Source organism: Sturnira hondurensis, unplaced genomic scaffold (assembly GCF_014824575.4).
Source record: "Sturnira hondurensis isolate 20B ecotype Veracruz unplaced genomic scaffold, ASM1482457v3 Scaffold0020119, whole genome shotgun sequence".
In the NCBI taxonomy this organism is placed as follows: Eukaryota; Metazoa; Chordata; class Mammalia; order Chiroptera; family Phyllostomidae; genus Sturnira; species Sturnira hondurensis.
This window is the reverse complement of record NW_028092750.1, coordinates 1757302-1783836: the sequence shown is the minus strand read 5'-3', so window position 1 is coordinate 1783836 and position 26535 is coordinate 1757302. Positions and strand designations below refer to the sequence as shown.

General features: G+C 59.0%; 1 protein-coding gene across 5 annotated transcripts; it reads left to right on the top strand.

Moving 5' to 3' along the window:
• The first annotated feature begins 1402 nt into the window (after positions 1–1402).
• SORBS3 (sorbin and SH3 domain containing 3) lies at positions 1403–24629 on the top strand. 5 transcript variants are annotated; one of them, XM_037028683.1, is made up of 21 exons: positions 1408–1725; positions 6354–6510; positions 6698–6815; positions 8095–8288; positions 9104–9167; positions 11390–11428; positions 11866–11959; positions 13607–13697; positions 13925–14011; positions 14111–14164; positions 14911–14997; positions 15472–15518; positions 15951–16090; positions 16249–16301; positions 16405–16451; positions 16634–16748; positions 19311–19436; positions 20546–20854; positions 21589–21692; positions 22245–22351; positions 23821–23970. In XM_037028683.1, the coding sequence occupies exons 1-21, from the start codon at positions 1478–1480 to the stop codon at positions 23880–23882; spliced, it is 2343 nt and encodes a 780-aa protein (XP_036884578.1). In that variant the 5' UTR covers positions 1408–1477; the 3' UTR covers positions 23883–23970. The 5 variants fall into 5 exon arrangements, with proteins under 5 accessions (XP_036884576.1, XP_036884577.1, XP_036884578.1 ...); XM_037028685.1 differs by having other exon boundaries at positions 1411–1725; positions 11893–11959; XM_037028681.1 differs by lacking the exon at positions 22245–22351 and having other exon boundaries at positions 1403–1725; positions 23821–24629.
• Positions 24630–26535: the final 1906 nt, after the last annotated feature.

Genomic DNA, 26535 nt, shown 5'->3' with positions numbered 1-26535 from the left:
GCTGGAATCAGGAGAGGGCCCGGGAGAGAAAGGGGTGAGGCCCAGGGGACCACACACAGCCCCAACTCCTGCTGTGGTCTTCCTCTCTAGAGAAGGCACCCTCCTCAGAAAGGACAGTGCTGCCTGCAAGCCCCTCGGCCTGCTTGCTCAGTCCCCTGGCAGGCAGAGAGCACTTTTCCGAGGGCACAGAGAGGCCTGCTTCAAGCCTCACTAAAGAGCACACCAGAGTCCATCCTGGGGGGAGGAGAAGGGGTAGCAGAGGCTGCCTATCTGTCCAACCTGGGGGTTGAGGCTTGGTGCAGGGTGCCACTCGGCTGCTCAGGGTAGATCTGAGAGTGACATTTGAACGGCAAGCTCCCCGCACCCGGTAATGACACTCCTCAAGAAATGAGAGTCCAGGTTTATGTCTTCTGGGAACCCCTGCTTCCTTTTCCCACTGGAGAAATGAAAGTGACTTCTCTGTTCATCCCACTCACAATGAAAAGCTACTTCATTGCTGTGTCCATTCCCTTTTCCTCTTGGAGACAGAGGCTGGTTTGCAGAGTGGGGCCCCCGCCCTGCCTTAGGAAGAGCCATCAGGCTGCATAGTCTCCTGGCTAATCCCCCTCTTAGGGCAGTAGGTGGGCATGGGCAGACCTCTGTTAACTTGGGTGTGTTGGGGGGAAATCCTCAGAACAAAAGGGTGGGGGAGGGGCACACAGCTGACCGGGATCAGATAGCCAGGAAAACAGAGCAGTTACATAACTGTTTGCCGTGGCTCAGGTGGCTCTGAGAAGGTAGGGTGGCCCCCTGACAGCAGGCAGCGCCAGAGATGGGGAAGAGTCCTGGTGGGGGGTGGAGAGGGTGCTGTTAGATGATAAGGGAGTCAGGAGATAATGCAACGGGATGAAAGGAATCTGCTCTGTTGTTGACAACAGCCAGGTTACCTAGGACAGCCAGCCTAGCCCCAGCCTCTCCCTAAACCCCGCCAGCTGTCTGCGGCTGGGGCCAGCAAAGAGCAGAGCTGAGCCTGGAGGGAGGGGTCAGGAAATCAGATACCTGGTTCTTGGCTGAAGCTCTGGACTTTGCTACTCTTTCCCTTAGGGATTCTTACCCCTAAAATAGGGGCAGGAAAGGTGTGGGCCGGCCGTGGTGCCTTATGCTGTCTGTTCCCACCAATTTCTTGTCCTCTCTTCTATGAGGCTGGTGGGCATCAGGGAACAGGGTGGAGGGAAGCTGTTATCTAGACAATAGCTCCTCCTTGGGCCAAACGCAGAGCCTAAGACTCTGGGAAGGAGAGGGATTTGGGCTGGTGCCAGAGCCAAGGAGGCTGTGGGCTAAGAGAGGGGATGAGCCCAGCAGGGCCCGGGTGACAGCAGACAGGCAGAAGTCAAACAGCTCTGTAGGTGTCCAGTCTGCCTGCCTCCTACCGAGCTGTGTACTGGGCTCCCCGTTCCCACAGAGATGACACTGGTAGCCAGTCCCCAGCTCCTTACCCATGGCTGCCAGCTCCCTTTGTGAGAAACAGGAAGTTGAGACCTTGGTCAGCTCTGCTGCACCCTCTACATTAAATATTTATCTTGGAGTCCAGGTCAGAGCCCTAGAGAATAAGAGAAGCTCGCTGCTGGTGAGAGGGGGCATGACCAGGGTTCCTGGAGTTGGAATATCTTCAGCATCACCATCTTTGGAGAACAAGGAAGAACATGAAAGAGATGCAGCCCTTCCTAGTCCCGAGGACCGTGACAGGTGGGGAAGGAAACTGGTGACAAGGGAAACGGGCACATCATTCGTCCTGAGGGGCGGGCAGGGGATGGTGAGGAGCATTGTCCAAGCTCCAGAGCAGGGCAAACCCACGGCCAACCAGCCCTCCTTTCTGCGGCTGTCTTCTCTGGGTGTGGCTGCTGTGTCCACTCCCCACCCCCATAGTTCAGCTTTCCCGGAGAATCACAGACGCTTGGAAGGGGCCTTAGAGGGGATCCCGTTGAGTTCCCAGCGCAGTGTCATAAGAGCCTTTACAAAATACCACCCCCACAACTGGCAGGACTCGAACCCCTGGGGCCATTTCTGAGCTCTCCCTTGGAAACCTCGCGTCGGCTTCCCCGTGCGCCCCCAGAGGTCCTTGTGTGCTAGTGCAGCCCGCCGGCTCCAGAGCCACCCGCAGCCGCTCCTCTCTCCGCTCCTCGGCCTGAGGGTCCCTTTCGCTGTTCACTGCGACGTAGTTTCGTGCGTCTTCAGCACAAGCAGGATAGCCCGTGAACTGAACAAATGGTTTCATCTTTCCTCCATTCCCCTCCTACTCAACTTTTGAGTTGAATGAAGCGCTTGACAACACTCTAGTGCAGCGATTTTCAACCTTTTTCATCTTACAGCACATGTAAACTGTCAAAATTCTGCGGCACACCAAAAAAAAAAACCTTTTTTGCCAGTCTGACAACAAAAAGGTTGATTGATTTACCAAAAAAAGTAATAATAGTAATTGCCTACCCTTTTTGCTCCGAAGGAGCAAAACATCAGGGGCCTATACTTGCACAGAAGGATGTCTGGTACCAAGTTTGCCAATCAGACGCAACCTTATCATACCACGTGACCAATAAGCTGCAACTCTATTACAGAACGTATGTATTTATGGTTCAAGACATGGCATTTACACCTGAAGGCTATTGTGGTGTTGGCTGCTGTCATTTTATTCTTTTTATTTTGACAGCCTAAGGAAAAAGAGGTCAGTGCCCCTGACCAAATAGGCAGCTACTGCATGTGTTAAAAATTCTTGCGGACACTCCTTGAAAATCGCCGCTCTGGGGGGGGGAGGCCTCGGGACAGCGAGCTTGCCCCCAGCAGATACGTAGCAACTGCTTTCACATTTTCCTAATTTATAACCGACTACTCCCAAAATAGATCTGAATTTGCCCAATATCTCTTCTCTATTTGGGACTCGGGGTCCCAGAGCCGAGCCAGGGGCTAAGGATTACCCTGGAGCTGCTTCTGCTGGTGGGGCACACTCACCGAGCGCCCTCGCTCCCCACCGCAGGCCCCGTGAGCGCGCAGGGGCCAGGCAGAGGGGAGAAGGGACTGTCCGAGAGGTCGGGAGCCCGCGGGTTTGGGCTCCTGGGGCCACAGTCAGAGCCCCGGGAACAGCGGAAAAGCTGCGAGATCCAAACAAATGCGGTGTGTGGGAACGCCAAGACCCCGTCACCCCGTCCCGGCCGAAGGGAGCCGCCCTCATCCTCTTCAGGGGCGCGGCCCTCCCGGGGGACCGCGCCGTCCGCTGGTTTCCTCCTCCGGCCGCCTGCCGCGGGGCTCGCACGAGTGAGCATCGCCCGTTTGGCAACCCGCGCACGCGGGTGTGGTGCTTGCACACACCCAGACGCGCGCTTACGCAAGCCCAAAATCTCTCTCCCAAGCCTGGGAGAGTCGGCGGGGCCCTGCGTCGGTCCCTCGGGCCGAGGCTCCGCCGCCTTCGGGGAGCCCTATCTCGGCCCCAGCCTGTCTGCAGCACGTTCCCTTCTCCCGGCTGCAGCCTTGGTTATCAGCTGCTAGCTGCACCCAGCTCTTTAATCACTGGTGCCCTCAGTCCTGGCTCCGCGGTGCAGCGGGTCCCTACCCACCCACTGGAAATGTCGCTGGAAACTCTGAGTGGCGCTCGCCCCCACCCCACCCCCAGCGCCCGCCCCGACGCCAACCTTGCAATGGGGGGCGGGGAGGCAGCTGGGAAACCAGAGCGGGCTCCCCAGGGACCCTGGCGGCCCCTCCCGGCGCCTCAGCGCGGTCGGCCCGGCCCCCTCTGCCAGGACCACAGTGTCCCCGCCGCGCGCCCCGACAGAGGCCACTGGCAGGCCTGGGCCGCAGGCCCGAGCCCCCGCCCCGCAGGCCCTCCACACCCGCCCCCCTCCCGGGCTCCCAGTCCAGATTGGAGGAAGGCAGACGGCCGCCCTCCCGCCCGCTCTTCGCCCGTCCTTCCTCTCGCGGCGCGCTCAGCTCCGTCCATCCCTCTTCCTCCTCGGGCGCCCGGCCTCTCGGAGCCCGAACTGACGCGGTCACGAGGGTGAACAGCGCAGCCCGGACCGCTCCCTGCCCTCCCCCCCAAGGGCCCGACGCGGCCGTACCAGGCAGGCGCCCGGCCGAGATGCTCCTGTCCTCCCGGGCGCCCTCAGTCCCCGCCACCCGCTCGCCAGGGAAGGTAGGTGTGGGGAGGAGAGGGGCGGGGAGGCACCTGCGCCCAGCCCGAGCGAGAAGAAGGCACAGAGCCCTCCCCCGGGGTCCCCTTCCCAAACTCTGCGGTGGAAAGAGGTGAGAAGTGCCCCCTCTCAAGCCACAAAAAGGAAAATTTGAGAAAACCCGTCCTGTCCACGTGGACTCACAGCTAGAAAATATCCGCGACGGCGCCTAGGGCAGCGCCCGGGTCGGGGCGGTACTTCCAGGGGCGAGGGAGCCCGGGCCGCCGCAGAGCCCTCACCACTGGCAGCTCTTTGGAGCTGGGTGCAGGGGTGCAGGGCTGCCTGCACTCCGGGAGCACCCCTCTGTCCTCTACCGAATGAAGAGCCAGTCTCCCCAGTGCCTCCGTCTCCCTGTGACAGGGCTACCACGCGAAACGCTCAGCCCCCCCCCCCCCTTCCACATCCACCCTTGCATGTCCCTGGAGCTGTGCTACAGGGAGAGGCAGACCGGGCCCCCAACAACGCTTGAAAAATAGGGTACTGTGGGGGGACCCCACCTTCCGCATCCTGCTGGAGGACTGAGCAGGAGGACAGGACGGGATAGATGGAGGCTGGGAAGGAGGCAGGGTCGGCTGCGATTGGGACTGCTGAGCTTGGAGGGGCTGCTGCTGGGAACCAGCCTGCCCCCATTTGGGATCTCCCACTCTCCTCTGCCTTGATTTCCCCCCACAAGGGGAGGCAGAGCAGCAGGAACTGGGGTATGTCTGCATGTGTTGCTTCTGGTAGGAGCCCTAATTGGATCCAGCTGGTGAGCTGCCCCTCCTCCAGCCCAGCCCTCCACTTCTCCCTGCAGCCAGGGATGGGCCCAAGAAAGCTTGGTCCCCACAGGCCTTTCAAGGGTCAAAAGAAATCCTTGCTCAGACCAGAGACAGGGAGCTGTCCCAGACTTGTTTAGACCCTCTATGCCCCAGGGCCTGGGTATAGGAGTGACCACAGCCCCTCTCTGCATCCCCTCTGGTCTCCTAACTTTTGTGCTGCACACCCTCACCCACAGCTGACACCTTGACACCCTCCTGACCGGCAACCCCCATACTGCTCACATGCCCCGACCCATGGTAACCCCCTCAACAAGTCATTTGCACTGCACTGCCCTTGCATTCCACCACACAGATATACACAAAGCATCTCAAGAGGCCCTCACAGCCCTCCTGGGAGCCCCCAGGTCCCACTGCACACACAAGTCTCACTGGACAAAAACACCAGAATTGGCCCAGCCCCAGAAGGTGGTGTGGTTCAACCTCCAAGACAGGTGAGGGGGCTGGCTCCCCATCACTGCTCTCTGGGGAGCGAAGCCGTGCCAGACCGCCCCACTGTCTCCATCTCCTGGATGCCTGGAGCCCCTTCCCCTGATCAGGGGGCGAAAGAACCCAACTGGCCAGTCAGGCATGCTGCTCCCAGGAAGTCCTGTTGAAAAAACAGCCTGGAGGTGTAGGAGAAAGTGGTGTGTGTGTGCGAGAGAGAGAGAGAGAGAGAGAGAGAGAGAGAGAGAGAGAGAATCAGGGCCACCCCTCCATGCACAAGTTTCTCTGACCCACTGCTCAGCCCTCTGTCCCCGCCCCCCGCCACCCCCGCCACCCCACTGGCACACTGGCACCTGGAGCCCCCTGAGGCCAAACAAGGCAGCAGACAATGCTCTGAGGTCAGGAGCAGCTCCTGATGCCTGAAAATGCCCTGTGCCCTCCCCTCCCTGGAACCTTGTCCCTGCTGGGCAGTGGGGCAGCGGCCTTGCGGTTGCCCAAGGCCACTCGCAGCCTGAGGAACAGATGCTCGTGCAGGGCCTAAGGGAGGCAGAGGGAACTGAAACAAAGTCCCGAGTGCCCAGGCCTCCTCTGCCAGCTGCCCCAGTTCCCTCTGCCTTCCCTCTGGGGGAACGGGCTGACTGTGCAGTGAGAGCCCCAGAGGGCCTGGCCAGCAGGCCCGCTCCTGGCCAGCCTCCCCACCCCCACTCCCACCCGGAGCCTGTGCCCGGGCCTAACAAGCAGCCCATTGTGCCTCTGGGAGCCAGCCCTGGCAGCCGGCAGGCGGGTGCCCAGCGTGGCCTGTTTCCTGGGTGCTGGAGCTCCCACCTAGCCGTCCCCTCTGCCCCCACCCCGAGGTCAAGCCCAGAGGGCACAGGCAGTCAATTCAGCAGGACTTTTCCTTCCTCCCTCCTTCCCACAGAGGACGTGCAGAACAGCTGCTGGCACATCCTGCGTCCTCCGACCTTGACCCAAGTATGCAGGCCCCACCCTATAGCCTCCCAGCTGGGCTCAGCCTGGACGACTTCATCCCTGGCCACCTCCGGGCCCACACAGGGTCATCCTCCAGGGGGACTCGGGTGAGTGAGGCAGCAAAGTCCGAGGAGACCTGGCAGGAATGGGTCAGAAGACAGCTGTGGGGATCAGGCTGGACTTGGGGCCCCACCATGGGGTGCAGCCAAGCCCTGGCAGCCATCCCTCCCACCCTTCGCAGAAACTTCGGGGCCTGAGCTGCTGCTCCTGGCCCCTCCCGGCCCCTCCCCACAGGTGCCTGTGATCCGGAATGGTGGCTCCAACACCCTTAATTTCCAGTTCCATGACCCTGCGCCCAGGACCGTGTGCAATGGGCACTTCCCACCGCGGAGAGATGCTTCCCGGCACCCAGGTGGGTCTGTCCAAGAGAACCTGGTCCAGGAGCCCCATGGGGGTGGGGTGCCCCTGGCCCAGCTGACTGCCCCCCCTGGGCCAGCACGTGGCCAGCCTGAGGGAGTGAAAGCCCAAACCTGCTGACACATCCCTTCGCTGCCCTCTGCCCCTGTGCCAGGGAAGGAAGTGTGTGTGTGTGGGGGGGACATTGCTGCGGGGCGTTGTGGGGGGAGCCTTCAGCAGGGCGGGGAGCAGCTCAGGCTGGGGGTGGAAGTGTCGGGGGTGTGAGCACACATTGGCTGTGGGAGGGTGTGGGGCCCAAAGCAGCACAGCACGAGGTGGACAGGCAGCCCTGAGAGGGGGTCAGCCCCTGGGCTCCTGGGAGTCCCCTGGGGCCTGGGCCACAGGGTCCAGGAGACCCTGGGACATCCTGTGGGCAGGGCCCAGAGCAGGCAGGCACTCTGCTGAGGGGTTGATTCCTTTAACAAATGGTTGCGGGGTATGCGGGACGTGCTGGGCACTGTAAGGACGCTTTACGAGCCTCATTTATATAATCCCTCCACATCCTGGCGAGGTGTGGACATCTTCCTGGTGAGGAGCCTAGTCTCAGCCACCATGGCCGAGTCACAACCCACACAGAAGCCCTTCCCTAGGCTGCTGCCCTGGGGACCGGGGGCTGAGGGCTCCGGGGAAGCCGGGGCCCGCAGCCCTGTCTGGTGAATGAGTTTCTGTCCCTTACCCAGAGCCTCTCAACTGTGCGGCAGGTACCGTGCTGGGCACGGTCACACCCGCTAGGTGTCCCTGAATCCTTGCCATGATGCCCCTGAAAGTGGAAACTGAGGCACTGGAGGTTGACTGCTGTGCCCAAGGTCACATGGCCAGTAGGTGTCCAAGAGCAGTGGCCCGAATTCAGGTCTGTCCCCTGCAAGCCCAGCGTTTTTTCTGCCCCCCCCCTGCTGCTTCCTCAGCTGGGACGCCCCCAGCATTTTCTGCATGTAATGATTCCCAGCCCTCATTCTGAAGCTCTTAGCACAGCCCCAGGAAAGCAGGGTGGGGTGGGCACAGACTTCTCAAGAGAAAATCCATTTATATTCACTTTAACTAAAACATAAACAAGCAGGGGCCAGCGGTCCTGCTGGGAATGGGAGGTTGGGGGAGTCTGCGTCATCAACTCAAACAGACAAGGAGATGTTGAAATGTCCAGACCAACAGGGATCAGTGTTCTGAGGAGCTGAGGGGCAGACGAGGCCAGGTGGGGCCCCTGCCTGGGACTGACGCTCTCGTGCACTCACCCGTAGACCCTGCTTGGTACCAGACCTGGCCAGGCCCTGGGAGCCGGCCCTCGGGGACCCAGAAGACCCCCACCTCCCAGCGCCCCCAGCACTGGTCAGCCACATGGACCAAGGACGGCAAACGCCGGGACAAGCGCTGGGTCAAGTACGAGGGAATCGGGCCTGTGGATGAGAGCGGCATGCCTATTGCCCCCCGATCTGTGAGTCCAGGGCTGGGGACCGAGATGGGTGGGGCCCCGGGACCCACGTGGAGTGGCTCTGTGAATTAAAGTGGGGGAAACCAAGGCAGTACCCGAGCATTCCAGACTAAATGAGGGGTCCAACTGCAATGGGTTCCAAAGGTTGTGCGCCCCACAAAGTTACAGAAAGTCTTGTGTGTCCGAGTTGCACACGGTTTGCGGAGTAAGGGGTCCAAGAATGCCCCGGCTCCCAAAGGCGGAGGCCAGCACTGCGAGGACCCCTCTCAGGATTGCGGTCACAGCGCTTGGGGAGTGGTTGCTGGGCGGATGCCCGGCTGCATGAGTGAGGAGAGCCTTGGGCAAGAAGGCCTCACTGCCGTGGGTGAGTGTGGGCAGGCCAGGTGCCAGGCTCCCAGGGGCTCATCTGACCCTGACCCTGAACCTGAACGTGAAGTCAGTGACACATGCTTTCTGCCTCCCAAGGCTGCCTTAAGGCTCAGGTGAGTCGGGGAATGTGGAAGACCATTTCCACCTATATTATTGCGTTGGTTTTTCATTACTTTGCATCATGCGTTCTTTGTAACAACATCAGAAATACAGGAAAGCAAAGTGAAAAACGTGTGACCCACCCTGCTTTTCACAGCTTGGGATCATCACTGATGGAGCTCTGCCCACAATTCTTTTCTTCTCTGTGTATCACGAACCACACGAAGTTACTGTCATTAAAGACACTACACACCCACCCACTGGGGCTTACAGGGAAAAGACTCCATAAGGAAGGACTTCTGTGGCTCGATATTGGGTGGGTGGCCTGACTGTGCCTTTTCTGACCCCAGAGTGTTGACAGTCCCAGGGACTGGTACCGGAGAATGTTCCAGCAGATTCACCGAAAAATGCCAGGTGAGACAGTCTTCCAGTGCCCTCTCTGCCTGAGTGGGCTCCAGGCCCTGGGGCTCGGGGAGGGAGGGATGGAAACGGGAACTTGCCTGCTCAGGGAGCCCCCCAGGCTCTGCGCTGAGTGGGTCCTAAAACAGGCTGGGGGAAGTGCCTTCCAATCTCCTCCCTGTCCTTGGGGGTGGGGGGACGATGAGCAGACACTGTCCCCAGTATCCTCTGAGCGTGCTGGGGATCCCCGAGGTCCCTCAGTCATCCAGTCATTCCCTCGACCACCTCCTGAGCACTCACTATGGGCCGGCGCTATTCTGGGTGCCGAAGATACAAAAGAACGAAAATGAATGTTCCAGCCCTGAAGATAAAAAAGAACGAAAATGAATGTTCCTGCCCTGGCAAAGCTTAGGCCAGAGGGAGACAGAGAACAAACAGGAACACTCAGCATGACAGCTGGGGGTCAGCGCTAGGGAACAACAGGCCCCATGCCCCCAGTGTGCGGAGGCTGGCAGGGAAGCACCGCTCCACCCCGCCCCCCCGCCCCCCCCCGCCCCCAGCTCAGTGGCATCGGAGCAGAAAGCTCAGGGAATGCAGGAGTTAGCCCTGCAGGGTGGAGGACCCCAGAGACCCAGGGGCAGAAGCAAGCCAGCATGTTCTTGCATCAAGGCGGGGCTGGACTGGAGTGGAGGGGCCATGTGGTGGGAGGTGGGATTGGGTCAGGAGGGCCTTTGGGGCCACTAAAAGAACTCTGGCTTTTGTTCTGCAAGCGCTGAGGAGCCCCTGGGAGGTTCTGAGCAGCAGAGTGACATGCTCTGACAAGTGACACCTGGAAAGGCTCGCTCAGACTCTGCCAGGTGGGGAAGAGAGGGCAGGGGCCAGTCAGGAGGCCTGGCTTCAGTCCAGCCCAGAGACCGCAGCACCTCAGACCAGGGTGGCAGCAGCAGGCCTGGTGGGATTCAGAGACAGAGTGGTGGGACTGGACGTGGCAGGAACGAGAGGTGTCCTGGCTGACTCTAGGCCTGAGCAGGCCATCCAATGGAGCCGCCGCTTCTACGGGCAGGGAGGACTGTGGGAGGGCGGGCTGGCATCAGAGACCCGCAGTGTTTGATGCGGTGCATCCAAGTGGAGGTGTTGAGGGGGCAGTTAACACCCAAGTCCATAGCTCAGCAGCCACGCCAGGGCTGCAGGTAGAAATACCTGGGACTCACTCAAAGAGACTTTGATGTAAATCGCCCAGGTAATTCTAATGTGCAGCCAAGGTTGTGAATCCCTGGGCTAGATGTTATCTTTTAAGCCAGAAGACTAGACAAGGTCACCTAGGGAGGGAGCAACAGAGGCCTGAAGACAGAGCCCTGGGCACTGGGAGGCCCCAAACAAGCAGGACTCAGCCCTGCAGACTGAGGGGGTGTAGCCGGGAGGCAGCAGGAGAACCAGAGTGGTCTCCCTGCAGACGAGCAGAAGAGGAATTTTGAAGGAGGAAGGGACCCACTGTGACAAATGCTGCTGATGGGCCCATACACTGACCATTTGACTTGGTAATGTGGAAGTCACCGGGTTCTGGGGAAGAGCTTCTGGGGCAAGAATGGTGGGGCTGAAGCCTGCGTGACAAGCAGGGGAACTGGGGACAGTGAGTGAGCCACATTCAGCCAAGGGCTTTGAAGGAAAGCAGAAAAACCCGGCAGCTGGAGGAAGGCATGGGGCCCAGAGAGAGGTGTCTTGGTTGGTATTTGATGAGCTGTGGGGGCACGTCTGCCTGCCTGAGAGATCGGTGGGACAGCTGGTCAGTTGCTTTTCCTAGGAAGCCCCAGAGAGAGAGTCATGAGCACTGTGTGGAGCGGGTCTGGGCAAAGGGGGAAGGATGCTCATTTAGGAGAGGGTGCAGAAGGGGAGAGAGGGAGAGGAGGAAGTGCAGTTTCCCCTACCTGACATGGTGAGGGCAGGTCTAAATGGTCAGGGAGCAGGGCTTTGTGGGAACTGAGGAGGGAGGTGGCTGAGTTTGGGGCGAGTCTGCTGCCCGCTGCCCGGGTTGGCTGGCTCAGGCCAGAGGCATGTCAAGCCCTCCCCAGAATGGCCCTCCTAATTCCTTCCCTCCCTCGGGACATTCTTCAGGCCCTGACTCAGTCCCTTGGCTCCCGCCGTGGGCAGGGGCAGGCTGGGAGCAGCTGAGGCAGCCTCACGGGTGCCCTGACCTCGCCTGCTGTCCCACCCCTGACCCATTCCTTTTGCTCTCGCAGACCTGCAGCTGGATTGGACCTTTGAGGAACCGCCCAAAGGTGAGGGGGTGGCCCTCCCCAGTCTGGCCCTGTGCTTGCCCCTCTCTGCAGCCATACAGGCCCTGGCTCTGGGGCTCCCCACTCAGCTTAGTTCAGCTGCAGAAGTTTGTGTAGCCCACTTCCGGTGAGATCCAAGCCCCTTAACAGGCGGTAATTAACAGCCTCAGCTTCCTTGTCCAGTGAATGCCCAGCCCTGGGCCATGATTTCTCTGGGCCTCTTTGTCCTCACCTGTGAAATGGGACATTACCTACCCCAGAGCTGTTTTGAAGATTTCTTAAGGAGTGAAAAACTCACTGTGCAAAGCTCACATTCAGTGGTCCTGAACACCACCCCACTTCCCCAAAGCTACCCAGCAGCGTGGGTGGGCATGGATGCCGGGTGCCCCCAACCCTTGCTCTCACCGCCCCCACCCCTGCCTGTCTTCTCCCACCCTCAGTGGCTTCCTCCTGTGCTACCTCTGCAGACTCAAGGCATCCAGGGCCCCTGCACAGACCTGCCTCCCGGCCAGGCCAGGCCAGCTCTCTGAGTGGGTAAGCTGCAGTGGGGAAGGGGCCTGAGAGCAAGGAGGGATCCTGGCTTCCTTGTGGGGACTGGCACCCCCTCGTGGCCACAGCGAGCACAACCTCAAAGCCCAGCCCCTTCTCAGGGCCCTTGTGGTGCCTGATTCTGCCCTATACACCAGGGCCCCAGGGGAATGGCAGGCTGGGGTGGACTTTGTACCCATTCCTGGTCAGAACCCTCTGTGATGCTTTTGTGGTTGGCAGCGGGGTTCATCACCCCAAAGATCCACAAGTCATATGGGGTGGAGAGCCCTGTGTCCCATGACTAGGTATGGACTTGTGGCCATTACTTTGATGATGCCTGAGAGAAAACAAGGGGGTGGGGGACCCCACGTGTCGTCCTAGATGCTGCTGAGAGAGGAACCCCACTAGAGAGGTGAAGGATGTGACTGCTTTTCTCCGTGCAAACTACACAGGTCCAGCCCAGCTGCCAGGAGCTGGAGGGGCTCAACCCCACCTTGGGAATCGGGAGCTTTGCTTGCAGGGAGACCAGTGAGGTTCTTGTTCCTTTGGGGGGGGGGTTAACCCCACTGGCACGGCTGTAGCGGGCCCGTGGCTCTCAGATTCATCCACAAGGTAGAGGCTGAGTGCGCAAGATCTGGACTCCGAGTTCCGAATTCAAGCTGGTGCGAGGCCAGCAGCCTTGTGACCGTGGGCAACTTCAGCAATCTGAGCCTCAGTATCCCCAACTGACAAGTGGGGATCACAGGGTGGCTGTGAGGATTAAGGGTCATAGAAAGACTCCACGAGCATTATTAATCGACAGGCTTAATTGTGACTCGAGCTTCTTTAAATTAGGAATGACACAGCCCAGTCTCATTTTCATGGTCAATACCAACATTATTTTGAAAGTAGGAAACAGAGTCATGACTCCAGGGAACAAACCCTGGCCCTCCGGTCAGACATTCCATCGTTTGGTAAGCTTGGCGCGGTCACTCCACTTTGTGAAAACTCTCCAGTTCAACAGAGGCCGGAGCCTGAAAGCCAGCCAAGAAGGAAGTCCCAGAGGGGACTAAGGCAGCTCTGACAGCGCAGTGCCTGGAATGTGGCCGGAGCGGTCCCCACATGAGGTCACTGAAGCTAGCACTCAGAGTGCTGAGGCCCAGGGCTCCAGGGTCAGGGCTGGGTCTCCCTGCCCTCGGTCCTCCTCAGAGGAGGATGTCGTCCCACAGCCTTGGGCATGGGTGCAGACTACACGGGATGGCGGCCAGAGAGACCAGCTTCTTCGAATGAGCACAGATACGTGGCCGTAGTCACGGGGCCAGACTGAATGCAAATGTAGGCTGTTTGGCAAGTCAGCCGGAAAGGGTGTGTCAGGCCTCCTCCTGGGGTCTCGGCTCTGTGCCCCACATAAGCTTCCCCACACCCTTGCCCAGGTGGGAATCATTCTCACATCACAGGTATGGAATCTGAGGCAGTTCAGTAACTTGCCAGAAGGTAGCACAGCTGGGTGGTAGAGCTGAGGTTTGAACTCAGCACCTGTAATTCTCCATTCTATAACAGGGCTCCACAGCCCCAAGCAGGAGGGGGCTGGGTACTGCCCTGCCAGGCTGTGTTCTCCCTCACGCCTCAGTGTTCCTGAAAAGAAACTGAAGACACACCCTTCCCTTTCTTTAGAAGAAGCTGGGACTGCTCTGAAGAGTTTCCTAGAAGCACCTTCCACTGTAATCCTGGAGCATCCTCCAACCTGTCCCAGACCCCAAATCAGGTAGCCTGCCCAGTGCCCTCCCCACATTGCACCCAGTGCCTTCTTGGCCAAGTCCCTCTGTGGGAAGGGTGCAGATAACGCCTTTCAGTTGGGGTCTGTGCAGCTAGGTGAGCCCAGAACCCACTAGGAGGGGGCTGGGGATCATCAGGGAGGGGGCGTGGCCTGAAAGCCTGCCCAGGGCCCCAGCCCCTCTCTGCTCTAGCTGATGCCTGTCCGCCCCCACGCAGCTTCCCAGACGCCGCGAGAAAGCGGACAACATCTGGACGGAAGAATCTTGGAACCAGTTTCTGCAAGAACTGGAGACTGGGCAGAAGGTGAGTGTGGGTCTGGCCCCCTGCAAGTGGGTGCACCCCTCCACTAGTGCATTTTGGCAAACGGGTTCACCCCCTCTGACTCTGCCTTCCCGCCCTTAGCCCAAGAAACCTCTGGTGGACGACCCTGTGGAGAAGCCTTCCCAGCCCATTGAGGTGTGTGCTGCAGGGAAGGTGGGGGAGGGAAGACTGCGGTGTTGGGGGACAAAGGAGACATGCTGGGTGAAGTTGGCTCCTGACCATGGGCAGGGGACACAGATCCCAAAGCTCTGATCCCCTCCAGCCCCATGCAGTCTACCTCTGCACGGCCTGCAGTAGGCAGTCAAACGTGTGTCGAATGAATGTGTGTTGGTCAAAGTAGGAGCAGAGGAAAGAGTGGTCAGTGTGGCCGGAATTGTTGGGAAGTGTTCTTGGAGGTGGTGCTGGGCTCTAAGGAGCTGGGAGCGTTTGGCCGGGCAGAGAGGGTGCTTGGGTGGGGGAGGCCGGAGGCAAAGTCTGGGCTGTAGGCTGGGCTGTGTAGGGGGGCGGCGAGCCGGCTGGTACAGTGAAGCTCGGCTATGGAAGGCCATGGAGGACTCGGTGGGACAGGAAACGAGGAACAGAGAAGTAACACGACAAAAAACGGTGCGGAGGGACTATGGGGCAGTCCTGAGGGATTGTCTGGGCACCAGATAGGTGAGCTGGGTCAGGAGGGAGGGGCCAGTGAGAGGCTGTGGCCAGGCCCTCCTGACACCCTGAGACACCTCCGGGCGCCTGGCCTGGCTCGTGCCCTGAGCCCACTCTTTGCCAGAGCGCAAGCACTGCGTGCTTTGTCCTGCTGCCCACTGGGCTTCTCACATTTGACCTTTGACCGGCGCCTCCAACCGTGCAGTGCCCAAGCTTCTCCCCATCACCCGGCCCAGGTCTTGTTGGAGAGAGAGCTGGCCAAGCTGAGCGCAGAGCTGGACAAGGACTTGCGGGCTATCGAGACCCGGCAGCCATCCCCCAAGGTACCGACTGCCCATCCCCCCTGGGAGACTCTGGGGCCAAAGCGCGCTACAGCTGCGCTCGGGTGAGCGGGGCAGGCAACTGCGCCCCTCCGGCTGCACGTAGCGTGCCTGGGGCGGACTGGACGCGCGTCCGCGCGCTCCTCCACAAGAGGCGGGGCGCGGACTTCTCCGCGCGGCTCCGAAGAGCTCTTCCAGGCCGAGTCCGAGTCAGCCTGACGTCGAGCTGCCGGGGCTCCCCACCCTGTCCCTGACCTCCACCCGCAGGGATCCCCCCCACCGCCCCGCCCGCGTCTCCCGCCGCCCTCTCGCTTCCGCACGCCCCTCCCCGCGCTTCCTCCCCGGTTTCTCGGCCCCGCCCGAGTCCCGCCCGCTCCGCCCCGCCCACCTTCTCCCTCCGAGCTGCGAACTCTCCGGGAGGCGGCGGCCTGGACTGCCGCCGGACGGTCCCAGCCCTGGCCGCGCTCTTCCCCACAGGCGTCCCAGGTGCCCCGACGGTCCCAGGAGCCGCGGCCCCCCGCGCGGTGAGTGGCTGGGGTGCGCAGAGGGTGGCGGGGACGTGGCTGGGGAGGGGACGTGGCGCGGGGAGGGGACGTGGCTCGCGGACGGGGCGGGGGGGGGGGGCCATGGAGGGCGGCAGGTGGCCGACAGGGACTGGGCACCGCTCGCCGCGGGGACCGAGGTTGGGAGCGCCGTCCCCGGCCGCCATGTGGACACTGTCCTCAGCTGAGGGCCGGGTGGCGGTGGCCCGCGCTTCCCAGTGCGCCCCCGCCTCCCTGTCAGCCGCACCCTTTCCCGGCCCGGCCCTCTGCTTTGGGAAGTAGGACGTCCTGTGGCGAGCCTTGGGGGCCGCCTGGGAGGGAGGCTGCCGGCGACCGGGCAGACGTGGGGCGCTCGGGGATGAGCCTGGTGGGGTGGGAAGCCAGGCAGGTGGCTCACTCACTGTGTCCCCACAGCCCCGCCTCCGCCTGGAGCCCCAGCTTCCCGAATGCACTTTACCGGGGTTCCTCCCGACCTCTGAGCCCCCACAGAATGGCGGATGGAGGAAGCCCCTTCCTAGGCCGTAGGGATTTTGTCTACCCTTCCTCAACCCGAGGTAAGGACCGGATCCTGCTTCTCTTACCCGACGCCTCCGGGGGTGTGGCAGGAAGATCCCAGAACCGCTGCTGCTGGTGCCTGGGTGGGGAGGGGAAGAACCCCATCCCAGCGCCGGCACACACGGCCTTCCCAAGCTGAGCGTATCCTTCTCCGCAGACCCTAGTGCCTCGGAACGAGGGGTCAGCCCTGCCAGGAAGGAAGAAAAGAAGGTAAGGGGGCCGGAGCCTTAGCGTCAGGTCACCAAAAGGGTCTGGGGCGGGTCCGGCAGCTGCTTGACCCCACTCGCTCCCTTCCTCCTCTCCCCCTGCACAGAGAAAGGCTGCCAGGCTCAAGTTTGACTTCCAGGCACAGTCCCCCAAGTAAGTGCCTTTCTGTCCGCACCCCTGCCCCCTGGGGCTGGATCCGCACTCCGGGGAGGGGCACAGGGCTGCGGTGGGCATGCCCAGCAGGTGGTGGGGACTCTGGGTGTTTTGGACAGGCTCTGAAAAGGAGGAGGAGGGGGAGGACCTCAGCTTTCTGCTGTCCTTGCTCTGGCCTCCAGGGAGCTGACCCTGAAGAAGGGTGACATCGTCTACATCCACAAGGAGGTGGACAAGAACTGGCTGGAGGGGGAACACCATGGCAGGGTGGGCATCTTCCCTGCTAATTACGTGGAGGTGAGCAGGAGCCAGCAGGAGCCCGTCCGTGTGCAGAGCCCTGGTCCGCCCATGGCTTCTCTCTCTGGCTGGCTGTCCTATCTCACAGGTTCTCCCAGAGGCAATTGGGGCCTCGGGGTGGGGGCTACGTCTCAGCCTCATTCCTAACCTTGGCCCCTTGGTGTGGCCCAGCACTTGGCCATCACTGGGAAGTGTGTGTTCAGTGAAGGCTGCAGGTGGAACCCAGCCCATGGGGAGAACCAGGGCCCACCAGCCCCGTCGGTGCCCCAGCCTGTCACCACGCAGAAACCGTCTGTCTCAAGCTGTCTTGGGGATGAATCCTAATGACACCTGGCAAGAGTACAAAGTGCATGACGTTTACAGGTCACGTGTGCCTGCGGCATCTTCATCTTCTGTACAGTGACCTTTGAACAATGCCCTGGTTAGGGGTGCTGGCCCCACACAGTGAAAAATCTACTGTAACTTCCGGCTCCCCCAGAACTTACCTACTACTGGCCCACTGTTGACCAGAAGCCTATGGGTAACATAAACAATCGATTGACTCATATTTTGTATGTCATACGTATTGTATGCTGTATTCTTACACTAAAGTAAGCTAGATAAAGAAAATATTATTAAGAAAATCATAAGGCACAGAAAATACATGTATTTTATGTATTTGTGACATAAGTTTTTCCTTTTTAAAAAATATTTATTTTTAGATAGAGGACAAGGGAGGGAGAAAGAGAGGGAGAGAAACATTGATGTACGAGGCATACATTGATTGGTTGCCTCTCACATGCCCCCAGCTGGGGACCTGACCTGCAACCCTGGCATGTGCTGTGACTGGGAATTGAACCAGCAACCTTTTGGTTCACAGGCCAGCACTCAATCCACTGAGACACACCAGCCAATGGGCCATGACCTTTTTTCTTAATTTTTAAAAAAAGTAGTTCTAGGCTATGTGGTTCATGTGTAAGTTTTACAAATTGTCACAAATCTCCAAAAATGTTCCAGTTTATTCCCTGGGGAAAGAATCTGTGTGGGTGGATCCGCACAGTTCAAACCGATGTTGTTCCAGAGCCACCTGAGTGGTCCCCTTGTCCCTCCACTAACCCAGGGAAGTGACAGACCTGCCCGTGTTGTAGATGAGCTTGCTGAGGTTCAGGGACGCGTTGTTAAGGAGAAAGTCCAGACTCTGAATCTGAACACAGGTTCTGGGTTTGACAGGGGCAGGACCATCAGCTCTCTGTGGTATTTGTGTCTTCGAAGGGAGTTCAAACTATGTAACTTACTGGTTTAAAGTTGTTCATAATAGTTCCTTATTTCCTTTTAATGTTGCTAAGATCTGTAGTGATATCCTTTCTTTCACTCCTGATATTGACACATCATATCTAATTCTCTAATTCTGGCTAGAGATTTGTTAACTTTATGGACTTTTTCAAAGAACTAACTTTGGATTTTATTGATTTTTCTCTATTTTTGTTTTCCATATAGTTGATTTTTGCCTCTGTATTATTTTCTCCTGCTTACATTAATTTTAATTTGCTCTTCTTTTCTAGTTTTTTAGGGTGGTCGTTTATTTTATTTTATTTTTTTTGAAATTTTTTTATTTTATTTTATTTATTTATCTTTAGAGGGGAAGGAGAGAAACATCAATGTATGGTTGCCTTTTGTGCATCCCCTGCTGGGAGTTGGCCTGCAGGGAACTGGCCTGCAACCCAGGCATGTGCCCTGACTGGAAATTGAACTGCGATCCTCTGGTTCGCAGGCCTGTGCTCAAACCACTGAGCTACGCCAGCCAGGCTAGGGTGGTCGTTTAAATGGCTGATTTGAAACATTTTTCCCAGATACAAGCATTTTAAGGCTATAAATTTCCCTCTCAGCACTGCTTTAACTACATTCCACCGATTCTGATACATTTTACTTTTATTCAGCTCAAACTGTGTTCTCATTTCCTTCGTGACCTCCTCCTTGATCCCTGGGTCAGGTTCTTGTTTCATTCAGGCTCTTGATTTGCCAGCCATCAGTGGGCCTCCACTATCCTCAGAACTGTCTCTCTGATCCTGAAACTTCACAGAGTAGATAAAGTATTCCATGCCACCCGTATTTACACCTTAGGATGAAATAGTTTATCAGCTTCTAGGTTTTTATGAGTCGGGTGAACTGAAGAGAACATGTTGACTCCGGGCAACTGGGGTCAGATGGGGAGGAGGAAGAGAGACACTGATGAGAGATACGGTTCTCAGCGACAGTAAAATGTGAGACCCTCACTTTTAGAGCAGGCCACCAGCCGGTCCCTGCCCCTAGGAGCTCATTTTTCCCTGCCTTCCAAGCTCAGCTCTCTCATTGAACTGGCTTCTATGCGGGCACCCATTGCCCAGGCCAGTAATGCCCACTCCATGTACCTCTAGTGGAAATACTTCCTCCAGGGGTCTTCCCAGCTCACAGTCCCCTTGGCCTGACCCTGGCCACCCCAGGCTTGTGTCAGGTGTCTGTCTCCTCTCTGGCCTGGGGACAGATCTCACTTATACTGCCTTTGTTGTCTAGGCGGATCCTTTCTCATGGTCTTTCTTCCTGCAGGTGCTGCCTGCAGATGAGGTCCCTAAGCCCCTCCGGTCCCCGACCTACCAGGTGCTGGAGTATGGAGAAGCGGTGGCCCAGTACAATTTCAAGGGGGATCTGGAGGTGGAGCTGTCCTTCCGAAAGGTGCGGCCAGGCTGGGCAGGAGGTGGGGGCGGGCGGGGCTGGTGAGGACAGAGGGAAGTGTGTGCCCTAAAACGTTCTGTGAGAGTCAGGTGTATCTGTCTTCATCCAGTATTTCCATTTTTTTTTCTCAGCCTCTTTGTAAATGTTTCCCTTAATTTAGCCCATTTTTAAAAATTCTGAAACTTCTAGAATAGTTGTGCTTTTCTTTCAATTCCAGGTTGATAGGTTTTGAGGATCACAATCGGCATTAAAAAAAAATAAACTGGAAAAGTGAGAACGCCTTGCATGTAGAAAGGGTGCCCTTTCCCATTTTGGGCCTTTGTGTGCCCACGTGTGTGCGCGCCATGTACTGGGTTGGTACAATACAATTTTTACTATAGATCGCATTCAAGAAAGCTTGAAAAATGGTTGTCCCAGAAAGCAGGGCATTCGTCTCCCTTCAGCTGACTTTTGGGGCAGAGGCCATGAATGCCCCTAGTGAATGTCCTTCTCCAGGGCAGTCCCCCCACCCCGACCCCAGCCACATCACAGGGCTGCGGAAGCTCCAGCCACCCTCCAGGAGTTTGTTGGCAGTGGTGACGGGGTCACCCCAAGTGGAGGCAGGGATAGGACCCAGTCCTGGCCGTGGTGGCTGGTGCACCCAGTACCCCTTACCAATCTGACATTGGTCTCCGCTGCTCCTCACGGTGACAGTATTGCTTCCCTCCCTTCCCAGGCGAGGAAACAGGCTCAAAGGCAGAGTGACTTGGCCAAGGCCACACAGCTTGAAATGGGCAGGGCCTGGCTTGGGTCTGTGTTGTCCGCCACCAGCTGCCTGTGCAAGGAGCTCTGCTGGGAGAGCTGGGAACTCAGAGGGGGTGTGTGAGGTATTCCCAAGAGGCAGGACCTGAGCCAAACCCAGCACCACATACTTTGGGAAGGGCCGGGATTTCTGCTCTCTCTGCCAGGCAGCTGGGGTTGGCCTCCTGACCCTCTACTTCCTAGTTTTATGACCTCTATATAACCTTGCAGCCCCCTCCGAGCCAGATCCTTCTGGGCGCCTGTGTAGGCACCCTTGGGCGTGTAGACCCAGGAAGGCCCTCCAGATGCTGACTCCTCTCTCCCCACAGGGGGAACGCATCTGCCTGATCCGAAAGGTGAACGAGAATTGGTACGAGGGGCGCATCTCGGGCACGGGGCGCCAGGGCATCTTCCCTGCCAGCTACGTGCAGGTGTGCCGTGAGCCTAGGCTCCGAGTCTGTGACGAGGGCCCTCAGCTTCCTGCGTCTCCCCGTCTGACCACCGCCCGGCCGGCCGCCCGTCTCCCCAGCTCCCCAGTAATGCCACGCAGTCCGACTGACCTCAGTGACTTGGGGGGCCGGACCTCCCCCCGCCGCACTGGCTTCTCCTCCACGCAGGAGCACAGACCCCAGGCCCAGGTAAGTGACCTGTTTCAGGTGGAGAGCTGACCCCTGGTCCCTATCCCATTACCCCCATTCCTGTGATAGGGTAAACTTGGAAACCCTTCCCAGCCTGCCCCAGGACTGACTGGTGGGGTGACTGGGTAGCACCTGGCAGTCCTGCCCTGGCCTTGTGGACCTTTCCAGCCCTCAAGCTGCTTGTGGCCTTTGAGCTGCATTCCAGGGAGAATGGGGTGGCTAGCTGGCTCTAGGTAGGACCCCAAATCCAGCCCAGGCCTCCTGACCCTTCAGACCCCACTTCTGTGACTTATCTCTAGCAGCCTCTGGCACAGAGTGGGGTGGGAATTTGGGGGTGTGCTATCAACGTGCTGCATGGCCCTGCGTATATAACTTATAGTCTCCAGATATGGGTTTCCTCACCTGCAGAAAGGGGACAGTATTCCCACTAGCAGAGAGCCATTGGGCAGGTTTGAACTAACAGCTTATGGTTAAGTGTAGTTCATGGTTTACGTGCTGACAGCCCACAGACATGCTGCTCATGCTGGCAGGCAGCCGTCTCACACAGCCAGCCAGTGTGAGCAGGCTCTCTCTCCTCCCACCTGCCACCCCACCCAAGCCCTCTCCGTGAGAGGAAGTGCTCACAGACCCCTGTGCAGTGCGTGGGGACTGAGGGGCAGCGGGGAGTAGGAGGCCGCCTCACTGTCCCTCCCTCATGCTGGCTTGTGTCTGCCCCTCTTCCTGCGGACCCCCAGAGTCTCGGCACCCCTGGGTCTTCTCTGTCTCATCCTGGAGGCTCCAGCCGTCCCCTGGACCTGGGAACCTCCTCACCCCACACCACTCAGATACACTGGACCCCGTGAGTACCGTCTGGGGGTGCTTGGTCACGGGTAGGGGCCACTGGCAGGCACTGCTGAGCACACTGACCCCCCCAGTCCACCCTGGCCCTCCAGGTGGGTTTGGTAAACTTCTGATAGGTAGTGCTGGTTCTTGCTGGGCTTACAGGTGACTTGGTGGCAGGGGTGGGACACCTGTCTGCAATGTCCCGAGCTGCCCCTGTCAGCCCTGCAGTCTTAAAGCAAGCCTCCCACACTAAGCCCCCAGCTGCAGTCCCCTCCCCACCCTAAGGTCAGTGTGTGGATGCATGAAGTGTGGGAACTGGCAGAACAGACTTGAAGACACAGGGAGCTCCAAGGAGGCAGGGTTAGGTGGTGCGGGCTTGGAGGGCAGGGAGCAGGCCTGGGGAGAAGGCACTGCAGCCAGACAGAGCCGCCATCCCTGGAGCCGGGCCAGGGCTAATGGGAGCTCGAGAAACCCTGGGAAGACCACTGGATGATGCATGCATGGGTGTAGACTGGGGTCTGAGGAAGGGGTGGGGCCCTGGTGGTTGCCATGACTGTGTCCCCTGCAGGTACCGGGCGATGTACCAGTACAGGCCCCAGAACGAGGATGAGCTGGAGCTGCGCGAGGGGGACCGGGTGGATGTCATGCAGCAGTGTGACGACGGCTGGTTCGTGGGTACGTGGGCCTGGTGGGGCGCTGCGGGTCAGGCTAGACGGGGGTACCTCGGGGTCCCCGGGGCCTTCTGGCCTGGCCCCTGGGGAGGCCTGGCCCTGGATGCGCCCTCTGAGTCAGCGCTTCTGCTGCTGCCCTCATCCCGCACACAGGCATGAGGCCCAGGGTCATCGATCGGTTCAGTGTGTCCCCGCCCCACCCCCAGCCAGCAGCTAGCTCCCCGAAACCCCTCTCCACCAAAAGGAGAGAGAGGTCCTGGCCCTCAGGGCTGGCCCAAGGACAGCACAGGCAGAGGACTAATGCAGGAAGCCTCAGACTGGCCTTGGCCCCCACTTGGCCCTGGACCTGCAGGTTTCTGATGGCCTGCTTCCCCACAGTGGGCGGGCGCTGTCCAGACCTCAGCCTCAGAGCCCGGCCGTCCTCGGACACTAGTGTGGCAGGTGCCTGGGCAGGGCGCTGAGGGGCAGCCTGGACCCGGCAGCCTGCCCTTCTCCCCTGAATCCCAGCACCTCGCTGGTGACCAAGCTTCGGACACACCAGGGACTGATCGTGAAGCACTAACACGGGAAAGGTCCTTACCTTGGAGGGTGGTGCTTGGGCCACATTCACATCCTGCTCTGTACACATCTGTGTTTGAAGTTCTTTACCTCTATTCATCAAGTTTTACAAGTTTACATAGACAAGGAGAAAGAGCACCACCGTTGTGGTATAAGCCACATGTGCTTTTAGAGGAAAGGTTTAGAAAGTTCAGTTTCCAGTCACATTAGCACGTCAAATGCTAGGCAGCCACATGTGGTTCATCACTCTGGGCAGTGCGAGTCAGGGAAGGCTTCCTCGAGGAAGTGGGGGAGTGGGGAGGGAATGCCGCCCAGGCAGGGGGACAGCATCAGCAAGGCCCGGGTCCTGGGTGGGCACCAGCTACTGGCAAGGAAACCGATGCCAGCCTGCCAGGAGGGGAAGGCCCAGACTGTCACTTCCCATTCCTGCACCTTTTCGCACCCCCCTCTGCCGCCCCAGGATGCAGGTGCCTTTGGGGGCGCAGCAGACCAGAGGCCTGAACTTCAGGTCCCCCTCGACCTTTACGCAGCAGAGTGCTTTGGGGGGATTCACTGCCTCTTGGGCCTCACCTGCCCCGTCTCTGAAAGGAGGGTGTCGCACTTCGACCTGCGGGACTCCTCTGGATTTGGGTTCTGTGGCTCACCCTCCCACTTCCTTGCTTTCCCAAGGAAGGTGAAGTCATTCCCTGCTGTGTGCTGTGTGCGAAGTGCCCCACGGTGTTCGCGTGCTCAGTTGGTGGATCATTATTGAATTTAGCAAGTGTAGCTTCACTTGTCTATAGAGGATAGGAACCCGGAGGAGGATTTCTGCCCCCACCTGCAGTTGTGGGCACGGCCAGCAGGGGGCAGGGCCCTCATAATCTGTATTTTAAAAAAGAAGTATGGGGCGTGATCTTTGTGTCTTTCCTCTTTTAGGTGTCTCCCGGAGGACCCAGAAATTTGGGACATTCCCTGGGAATTATGTAGCTCCAGTGTGAGAGGTCTCCGTGGCAACTCAGAGCCCAGCCGCGGCGGGCAGCGGCACTTCTCGGCGCAGGCTCCTCCTCCACCTCCCCAGGACCTGGCCACTGGCATCCACAGACACCCCAGAAGCCTGCTCCCTGGAGCCCCTCGAAGCCCCCTGGACCGATTTCCACCCACAGCAAACAGGCATTCCTCCCACAGGCCTTTTGTGCCCTCCCCTCCCCTGCCCCCTAAATACAGAGTCTGCTCTGAAGTGGAGACGCTCTCCGGGCCTTATTGAGACCAGACCCCTGAATCCCCCGCCCCCGCCCTGCTATGGCGTTTCCTCTAACGGGCTGGCTCCCAGCTTCACCCCCACGGCGTTCCTCTAACAAGGACCAGCTTCCTAACCTGATGGAGACCAAAGGCCACCGCCTGGAGGGGGTTCCTCCCCTTTGACTCCAGCTTGCCTGCTGCCTGCTTTGCCTTCCTGCTTCCAGCTGGACCTGGGAGTGAAGTGGGGGTGGACGCAGCACCTCCTTGGTATTTGAGGCCTGGCCAGAGGTCTTGCCCGAAGGCCCCCGGCCCAAAGGCTGCCCAGTCCTGGGCCTGGCCTGCGTGTCTGTTTTGCGGCTGTAGTGCCCAGGAAGGACGGGCCTCCGAGGCCTGGCCCATCCCAGACTTTTCCAGGAGGCCAATGTGTGCGGCCCTCCTCCCTCCCCAGCCTCCCCCAACCCCAGGCTCCCCCTGGAAGAGAATGAAATAAATCCGGATGCCAGGGACGTCGCCTCGAACTCCTTCCGTTAGGAGGGTTGGAGAGGGTGCTGTGTAGGATTCTGGGAATGCTTTTCTCAGTGGGCTGTGCTGGGAGTCCCATGGGATGTGAGAATGAGTGTGTGTGTTAAGGGGAAGGTAGAAAAGCAGTGTTAGTATCTCTAAAGATCTCAGGCCTCAGGCAGCCTTGGGCAGCCCCAGTGTTAGGTGACTGTCTGAGAAGCAGCACAGAGAGAGGGCGTGAGCACTGATGTCACAGGGACCAGGGCGAGGCCTGATTGTGGGGAGAAACCAGAGATGGGCCCTGAATGTGGCCTTGTGTGCAGGCTGTTTTGATTCTGGAGCCACCGTGGGGTTGCTGGACTGGATGACATGTCTGACTGCTCTGCTGCTAATGTTTCCCTTCTGTGTGCCCCATTCCATACCGAAGCCCTGTGTTTGTTTACTTTCTCCTTTTGGCTCAGGGTTTTGAGCCATCGACTGTGGGAAGCTGGGAGTGGTGGGCCACAGCTAGCCAAAGGGACTCCTTGCCCAGGGTTTCAGAGTCCTGGGCCTTGGTGGTTCCCTCGGGGCGACAGTGCCTGGGAATGAGCGTCCCGAGGCGCTGCACGCACGGCGCTGTCTGCTGTGAGCAGCACAGCGGGCAGGCTGGACTCTGCCTCACAGGGAAGTGGAGCAGGGGAGGCGGAGACATCCAGCGGTCTAGTCACGTTGTTAGAAATGCTGAAGTCAGGTCCAACACTGTTGCCACCTGTCTGCATTCCTTGTCCAGAGGCCTCTGAAGAAGGAAGGTTGTGTAGGAGGTCAAGGACTTCCATGGGGTGGCCCCGGGCTGGGCCTCTTTCACATTCATTCTGACAGTGCTGTCTTCCAGGTGGGTGGGAAGAGGCACTGGGGCTCAAGTTAGTCCAGGCAGGCCGGTGAGGCCTGTGAATGACAGGGTGGTGGCTAAGGCCCAGCTGGATCCTTGAGCCCGGGTGGGACCTAGCCCCAGGGGTGGTTAAATGGCAGCTGGAAGAACAAGACCTGGGTGCCCTGCTGCGGCCCTGTGCAGAGGTCCTCCTTGCGGTCTGCTTCTCAGTGGACAGATCTGTCCCGTCTTGTAAAAATGACCGGTTTTGGGGACCCCGCTGGCTTTTCCCAGACCCCTGACCTGGCTTCTTTGCCTTCCCCGATGCCCTCATGTAAGGTATCAGGGTTGGGCCTGCCTTTCCCTGGGGCAGAAACCAAACCCACACCGTCTCTTTGATGGGGACCTGAAACCTTGGCAGCAAACCACCCCTAGGCCCCTGGGCTGCCTGCCACCAGGGTGCTGGTGTGTGATGACCACTTCGGTGTCTGACTGAGCATGGTGTGGGAGGAGGCTCGGGAGGGAGGGGGACCTGAGGAGTCAGAGCCAGAAAGGACCTTAGGCCACTGGGGCTGCTGCTCCTGTTGTGGGGTTGGGTGGCCTGAGGCTCAGAGTGGCTTGGAGCAGAGCATACTCCCTTCTGTCTCCAGGGGTCAGGTCCTGCCGCCTTTGTGTCCTGTGTTTTGTGAATGCAGAGCCCACCGAGCAGAAATCCTGCAGATGAACCTGCAGATGCTTCTAGAGACCACCCGAGGCAAAACCCAGAGCACCAAAATGTATAAAACAGACTGGGGGAGGGGGGAGAGGAATCCATTTGCCATTAAAGCAACATTCGTTCATTCGGCAACTCTCTACCATCTGCCCCACTGGGGGAAGGACCAAGGTGCCAGGCTCCGGGGGCTGAGCCGGTACCCAGACAAACACCCAGCCTGCCCTCCGAGGAAACTACATGTAGGCAGCCTTACATGGGAGGGCAATCTGTACAGCTATGCATCGTCCCCACTTTGCAGTGGGGAAACTGAGGCCCAGGGGAGCTGAGGAAGTTGCCCAGGGTCACACAGCCA